The sequence below is a fragment of the Carassius auratus genome, unplaced genomic scaffold (genome assembly GCF_003368295.1).
Source record: "Carassius auratus strain Wakin unplaced genomic scaffold, ASM336829v1 scaf_tig00034518, whole genome shotgun sequence".
Lineage (NCBI taxonomy): Eukaryota > Metazoa > Chordata > Actinopteri > Cypriniformes > Cyprinidae > Carassius > Carassius auratus.
The window spans coordinates 1-8,748 of NW_020526156.1; the positions used below are offsets into that span (position 1 = coordinate 1).

At 37.2% G+C, this 8,748-nt stretch overlaps 1 protein-coding gene across 1 annotated transcript; it reads left to right on the forward strand.

The window, feature by feature from the left end:
- Positions 1-259: 259 nt before the first annotated feature.
- On the forward strand, positions 260-3,681 carry LOC113081526 (mitotic checkpoint serine/threonine-protein kinase BUB1 beta-like; the record flags this gene model as incomplete). The annotated part of the gene is made up of 6 exons (XM_026253603.1): positions 260-348; positions 1,580-1,738; positions 1,823-1,959; positions 2,036-2,171; positions 3,015-3,130; positions 3,319-3,681. Coding segments are annotated over 6 exons (749 nt in total), but the record flags the coding sequence as incomplete, so codon positions are not given.
- Positions 3,682-8,748: the final 5,067 nt, after the last annotated feature.

Here is an 8,748-nt window from a genome sequence, read left to right on the forward strand (position 1 = left end):
TCTCTCCCCCTCCCCCCCTCTCTCTCTCAGCAGTCAGTGAGTCGGAGCAGGTGTGTGGTCTGGGCGTCAGATCCCGCTTGTATCACCAGACAGACGTGTCGTGCTTCTGTAACCTCCAGCTGAACTCGAGTGGGTCTGCCGGACGCCAGCGGAGTGGATGACCTGTGTCTGGGTATCCTGCTCCTCTTCACGTCTCAGTCGTGTGTTTAGTGTCTCGTGGTCTGAGTAATGTCTAATACTGTCCTCCACACACTCTCAGACGGAGAGGTGTTGGTGTACCGCAGGACGCTGGAGACGCTGGAGGACTTCACCCTGTACTCGTCTGGAGACGCTGCTGTCTTTCTGAAGGTGACGCACGTGTGTTTAGGGCCCTAGGTAGTGCTCGACAGCTGATAATGACAAAAAAGATGTACACAAAAACTGCTGAAAATTGTTATTTTAGTATGATTATACACTTTTACTGTACTTGATATTTTGAATTATCGTTTTAATTTACACTAGCAGTCAAAAGTTTGAGATCAGTAAGATTTTTAATGTTTTTTTTATTATAAAGTCTCTTTTGCTCAGCAAGCGTGCATTTATATGATCAGAAAAATACAGCAAAATTGTGAAATATTTTTACTGTTTATAATAACTAATATCTATGTGAATCTGTGTTAAAGTGTAATTTATTTCTGTGATGCTCCGCTGTATTTTCAGCATCATTCCTCCAGTCTTCAGTGTCACATGATCTTCAGAAATCATGAAAATATGATGATTACTATTTCTGATTATTATCATTGTTGAAAACATTTGTGCTGCGCAATATTTTTGTGGAAACAGTGCTACTTTAAATGTTTCCTTTTTTTATTATTATGTTGAAAACAGCTACATTGTCTGAAAGATACATTTTTTTGATCAAGTGATGTAATATTAGAAATCACTTTTGATCAATTTAAAGCATCCTTGCAAAATTAAAATATTAATTTCTATAATTTCTTTCCCCCAAAAAGTGAGATTAACTCCAAGCTTTGAAATGGGAGAGTGTATAATGTTACAAAAGCTTTTATTTCACATAAATGCTGATCTTTTGATCTTTCTATTCATCAAAGAATCAGCAAATTGTATTCAACTGTTTTAAATATTAATAATATAATAATATTATTATAATTATAAATATAAATTTTTCTTGAGCAGTAAATCATCATATTATTCTGATTTCTGAGAATACAGCGGAGCATCACAGAAATACATTAGACTTTAACACAGATTCACATAGATATTATTTATTATAAACAGTAAAAATATTTCACAATTTTACTGCATTTGCTGTATTTTTCTGATCAAATAAAAGCACGCTTGCTGAGCAGAAGACACTTCTTAAAAAAATAAAAAATCTTTTTACTGCTAGTAATTTCAGTATTTAAATTTAAGGTTAGATTTTAGTAATTATGCTTTTATATATATATATATATATATATATATATATATTCCGTTCCATATATTCTGTTGTATAACCTTTATCTCAGTTTGATTAACTTCAGTCAGTTTTAGTTTAGCGTGTGATTCCCAGTTTGTCCTGTGATGGTGTTCCTGACAGGTGGAGCGCTCCGGAGTGCCGTGGGATTTCTTCATCAGCTCTCAGCTCCGGTGTCGCCGGTCCGGTGTCGAGCCGAAGCGTGAGGTTCAGATCTGCTGTCATGTGTTCGAGGACGGCTGCTTGACTCTCTGGAGGATTCCTCACGGAGAAACCCTTCAGGTTCGTCTCGCTGCGTCCCCGTCTCATCCTCCTCATCCGCTCGTCCTCTCTCAAACCTCTCTGTCTCCATCGCTCCTCCTCCAGGATCTTCTCGCTGAACCCGTTGCTCCAGACGATGTTTCTCTGATAGTCGTTCTGCTGCTGGAGCTGGTGAAAGAGTTTCATTCCTGTCGAGTGGTTCACGGAGGCCTGAAGCCAGAGTCGCTCTACTTTTATCACACGTATGTGAATATAACATGCATGGCTTCTGTACTGATGCTTGTTTCTGAGCTGATCGTCCTGTGTTTGTGTCTGCAGGGGCATCACAGCACTAGATTTCTCAGACTCGGTGGATCTGCAGCTCCAGACTGACGTCACAACAGCACGAGATCTTCCTTCTGCTCAGAAATACATCCAGCAGGGTCTCCTGTCGCCTTCTGACTCGCCCTATCACGTACATTCAGCCTCTAGTCATCTATTTTAATTCATAGAAAATTTTATATAATTATATTTATTTATTTTTAAATATATAATTATTTATATTTAATTATTTTTGTATTATTATTATTATTATTATTATTATTATTATTATTATTATTATTATTATTATTATTGAAAAAAAAAATTATATATAATTTTTTTTTTTCAAATGTAAAATCATGTCCCAGTCAAATTTTCTTGGTTAAATAAAATAAATTGCACTATTACAAACAGAAAACAATTCTATTATTTATTTTATTTTGTACATTTACAATGCAATCAATATTCTGCTTATTAAAGCCAAATATGAATCTCATCATGTTAATGTTTTTAAGGATTTTACATTTTATTCCAAAATAACGATATATATATATATATATATATTGCTTGTTTTATATAATTTTTATTATTCTTACGTATTTATATTGATTTTGTATTTATTAAAATGTGTATTTGTTTACATTTGTTTATACGCATTTAATTTTTTAATTTGTATTTATCTATTGCATAAATTTTTTTATTATAGTCATTTAATTATAATTTATTATACTAACTTATTTATTAGTCCGTTTTTGTTTTGATTTATTTTCAGTTACTTTAATTTTTTTATAATTTTTATATTCAGTCTCCTGAGGGTTCGCCATTATTTTATGCTGAATATCGTTTCACTGTGAAATATCACGTTAAATAAGTTTCACGGCGAATTTAAAACGCAGAAGTGAATCATCTTTAGAGCAGGAGAAAAGTCAAATGCTTAAAGTGTGTAAAAGCAGTATTGCATTTAACTTGTGCGGTTGTTTGTGCTCTCGTGCGACAGGTCGATCTGATCGGCGTCGCAGAAGTCGTTCACATGCTGCTGTTTAATCGGCCGATGAAAGTGACTCAGGAAAACTCGGCCTGGAGTTTAGATGAAGGATCCGGATCCCAGCACACGTAAGAACATCATCTCTGTGTAGAAATACATGTTAAAGACATGCTTCACCCCAAAACCAGCCTTTAACTTCTGCAAATGATATGTCACAGTTATGTTATATTAATAATGTGGTGCATGCGATGAAATGTGATGTTTTTGTGAGTTTAACCCATGCATGCACGTGACACGAGCTGTTCATGTTTCCCAGCGTTCCTGTCGAGGCTTTATGGAAGGACTTTTTCCACATGATTCTGAATCCAGAGGGAAAGTCTCCGGAGCTGGTTTTGTCCGAACTCATCCGTAACGTGAAGAACAACTGATGAAGTCAAGCTGCACTCATTCGTTGTACAGTAATGCCATTAGTTAAACAACAGCTCTGATTATGAATTGGTGGCTGTGAAATTAATGTTATATATATATTGTTTTTTACATGTTAATAAACTATTTTCACATCGTAATCTTAAAGAGTTTTTTGAATTAAGAGCGTCTGAAAGCGTTAGTCTTTGTATTAAAGAATGACTGAAGCTATGAGAGCTTGTTATATAATGAATAAAGGGTGTATGACACTAAATAATATCAGTATCTTTTGCTTTTTATGAAATTGCTGCTACATGATTAAAACATTTGTATTAATTTCATTGTATTAAGAAAATATTTAGATAATGATATTCAAAAACTATATATCATAAAAATAAATGTTTAGCCGTCCACCAGGTGGAGATGCAATCTAAGGTTTTCATTGGCGAGCACTACTCCAAGCTCTTCTTAGTTTAGTTTTTTGTCCTCAGGAGACCTGTATTTTGGGTTCAGATTATTAGACTGTTTTGAATCTCTCCAGTTTTCTTTGGGAACCTGAAAATCAATGCACAGATCACCTAAATGAGAGTGATTCTGCTGTATGGCAGTGATATTACAGCAGTTATCATTCAGTTCATTTAAACTCTTCATGTTTTCATCATTGCATTCTTTGATTGCACGTTACAATGAGTTCTTGCTTATTAACATTAGTTAAAACTAGAAATAGCAATGAGAAACTTTAATAACAATGTGTGTGTGTCTGAGTTTGAGCTGTGTGTGTGTGTCTGTCTGTCTGATGCGTGTGCATCTGTGTTTGTGTGTGTGTGAGAGCGAGAGTATGTATATCTGTGTGTGTGTGTGTGTGTGTGTGTGTATGTAAGAAAGAGAGAGTCTGTCTGTCCGTGTGTGAGAGAGAGAGAGAGAGAGTGTGTCTATCTATTTGTGTGTGTGTGAGTGAGTGTGTGTTTGTGTGTGTGACCAGAGTCTTGCAGCCATGAACTAGCTCACATTACAGCTAACAGCCAAAACATTAGCACTAACACCTTGCATGAAAAACACCGGACACACAATAAACATAACTGAACTTTGATGAGTTTAATTACAAAGCAGGGACTTATAAAAGTATAAATAGTTGCTTTCTTCTGCCACAGGGCTCTGCTTCCTCACATATGGAAAAAGAGCTAAACTGAGGATGTGTGAAGTCTATCAGGTGATGTGTAACTTGTTCCTTATTTGAGAGACTGGAAGTGTTACATCTGACAAATTACTATAAAGAGGAGCATTTTACTAAATATGTTAGTGCCTAAAGTGGACACGTTAGTACCTAAAAGACATGTTAGTACCTTAAGTGGACACGTTAGTACCTTAAGTGGACACGTTAGTGCCTAAAGTGGACACGTTAGTACCTAATAGACATGTTAGTACCTTAAGTGGACACGTTAGTGCCTAAAGTGGAGACGTTAGTACCTTAAGTGGACACGTTAGTACCTTAAGTGGACACGTTAGTACCTAATAGACATGTTAGTACCTTAAGTGGACACGTTAGTACCTAATAGACATGTTAGTACCTTAAGTGGACACGTTAGTGCCTAAAGTGGACACGTTAGTACCTTAAGTGGACACGTTAGTGCCTAAAGTGGACACGTTAGTACCTTAAGTGGACACGTTAGTACCTAATAGACATGTTAGTACCTTAAGTGGACACGTTAGTACCTAATAGACATGTTAGTACCTTAAGTGGACACGTTAGTGCCTAAAGTGGAGACGTTAGTGCCTAAAGTGGACACGTTAGTACCTTAAGTGGACACGTTAGTGCCTAAAGTGGAGACGTTAGTACCTTAAGTGGACACGTTAGTACCTAATAGACATGTTAGTCCCTTAAGTGGACACGTTAGTACCTAATAGACATGTTAGTACCTTAAGTGGACACGTTAGTGCCTAAAGTGGAGACGTTAGTACCTTAAGTGGACACGTTAGTGCCTAAAGTGGAGACGTTAGTACCTTAAGTGGACACGTTAGTGCCTAAAGTGGACACGTTAGTACCTTAAGTGGACACGTTAGTACCTTAAGTGGACACGTTAGTACCTAATAGACATGTTAGTACCTTAAGTGGACACGTTAGTGCCTAAAGTGGACACGTTAGTACCTTAAGTGGACACGTTAGTGCCTAAAGTGGACACGTTAGTGCCTAAAGTGGACACGTTAGTACCTTAAGTGGACACGTTAGTGCCTAAAGTGGACACGTTAGTACCTAATAGACATGTTAGTACCTTAAGTGGACACGTTAGTGCCTAAAGTGGAGACGTTAGTACCTTAAGTGGACACGTTAGTACCTTAAGTGGACACGTTAGTGCCTAAGTGGACACGTTAGTGCCTAAAGTGGAGACGTTAGTACCTCAAGTGGACACGTTAGTGCCTAAAGTGGAGACGTTAGTACCTTAAGTGGACACGTTTGTGCCTAAAGTGGACACGTTAGTACCTTAAGTGGACACGTTAGTACCTTAAGTGGACACGTTAGTACCTAATAGACATGTTAGTACCTTAAGTGGACACGTTAGTGCCTAAAGTGGACACGTTAGTACCTTAAGTGGACACGTTAGTGCCTAAAGTGGACACGTTAGTACCTTAAGTGGACACGTTAGTACCTAATAGACATGTTAGTACCTTAAGTGGACACGTTAGTGCCTAAAGTGGACACGTTAGTACCTTAAGTGGACACGTTAGTGCCTAAAGTGGACACGTTAGTACCTTAAGTGGACACGTTAGTACCTAATAGACATGTTAGTACCTTAAGTGGACACGTTAGTACCTAATAGACATGTTAGTACCTTAAGTGGACACGTTAGTGCCTAAAGTGGACACGTTAGTGCCTAAAGTGGAGACGTTAGTACCTTAAGTGGACACGTTAGTGCCTAAAGTGGACACGTTAGTGCCTAAAGTGGACACGTTAGTACCTAATAGACATGTTAGTACCTTAAGTGGACACGTTAGTGCCTAAAGTGGAGACGTTAGTACCTTAAGTGGACACGTTAGTGCCTAAAGTGGACACGTTAGTACCTTAAGTGGACACGTTAGTACCTAATAGACATGTTAGTACCTTAAGTGGACACGTTAGTGCCTAAAGTGGACACGTTAGTACCTTAAGTGGACACGTTAGTGCCTAAAGTGGACACGTTAGTACCTAATAGACATGTTAGTACCTTAAGTGGACACGTTAGTACCTAATAGACATGTTAGTACCTTAAGTGGACACGTTAGTACCTTAAGTGGACACGTTAGTGCCTAAAGTGGACACGTTAGTGCCTAAAGTGGACACGTTAGTACCTTAAGTGGACACGTTAGTGCCTAAAGTGGACACGTTAGTACCTTAAGTGGACACGTTAGTGCCTAAAGTGGACACGTTAGTACCTTAAGTGGACACGTTAGTGCCTAAAGTGGACACGTTAGTACCTTAAGTTGACACGTTAGTGCCTAAAGTGGACACGTTAGTGCCTTAAGTGGACACATTAGTACCTTAAGTGGAAATGTTAGCACCTTAAGTGGACATGTTAGTGCCTTAAGAGTACACGTTAGTTCCTAAAATGGACATGTTAGAGCCTACAGTGGAGTTTGACTTCTAACCCTATGGCTGAGGGATCGAATCTTGGGACGGCAATACCACGACTGAGGTGCCCTTGAGCAAGGCATCGAACCCCCAACTGCTCCTCGGGCACCGCAGCATAAATGATGCCCACTGCTCTGGGTGTGTGCGCTTTGGATGGGTTGAATGCAAAGCACGAATTCTGAGTATGGGTCACTATACTTGGCTGAATGTCACGTCACTATCACTAAAGTGGACATGTAACCTCAGTGAAAGCTTTTGTCCTTTTTTTTTCTGAGAGTGAAATAAACAATTATTTATGACTGTAAATAGTTCTCAAGTTGGAAAAGACATTTAGTTCCCAGCCAACCTTAGTTCCCAGGACATCTACAAAATGGATTGAAATGCTGATCAAGACGAGAGGAGGTGAGACCTAAACACATGACCGTGTGACCGAAATGTTAAAGTGTTAAAACATGCAAAACGTTTATACTTTAGCACATGCGATTGATTTTTTACAATTTTCTCTGGAATAAAACAGTATTGCATGATCGTATCAACCATTATCTTAAACGGCACCAACAAAATGGTACCAAAACATTGTCATGAAGCAGAATGTGATGAACACACAGATGTCCGGACTCCCATGGATCTCATGTACTGTGTGTGTGTTAATGTTTGACCTCCAGTGGGAGGAGTTTGCAGATCTTTTGCTAGTTAAATGACTTCTGTCTGTAGTACAGGAAAGATTGTGACGAGGAGTTATTCTTGTTGACCAGACTCACACTCCTGATGGGTAAGTGGCTTGTGTTAAGAATGAATTCACAATAGCACTTCCATATATCTTGTAATAAGTTACATAAATGTTAGAACAAAATGTTCTTAAAGCAATGTTCTGATGACTTTATTACTATCTGATACAAGTAATGTGGAGGAAAATCTTTCTGCGATCAACTGAGAAGCTTATAATAACCTGAACATTGGTGTGGACAATAATGAGTTATTATAAATCAATAATAGAGTTGTTTTAGTAGTTTATTCTCTTGTTTGACAGTGAATTAGTGAGTGTGGACAGCTGAGCAGCTCTGTTTTTTTTCTCCATATTCTCGCAATAAGAGCCATAAAAGCCTGATGTATCAAATATGATTTTCAACAAAATACATAAATGCACACTTTTTAAAGATTCTGTAAACTGGTCCATGAAAAAAAATAAAAAAAAATGCCATCCCCTATCGAAATATTCTTTTACCTTTACAGTGAATATTTGATAGTTATCATGTGCTTCTTGGGAAAACTCGGTCAGTTGTGTAAATATTTGTATAATATCTATAAAAACCGTGTGACTGTACATTGTCTCTCATAAGAACCCAACAGCAAACTTCACTTTTTTATTTTTTATTAAATCCATTCATCGTTGCTGTTTTGGGGAGTAAATAGACATTAGCTGATAAACAGTAATATAATTAATGTCTTGTTTCTTCAGGAACCAAACAAAAATGAATGACCTACTAAGAGTTGCCTTTTTTTTTTTTTTTTTTGGACCCAGAACAGCACAAGTGTAAAAAAAAAAACTTGGGTTGGGGTGGTAATTTTAGAAATAAAAAAAGATAATGTTTTTAAAAATAATTACACTTAATTTAACACATTGGTAGTTAATTAATTAATTAATATATTTTTTTGGAAATTTTTAACCTTGTGTCAGCAAAGTCACAAAGTTTTAGTCCAGTGTAATAACATAAATTAACATTTTCATTTTTCAAT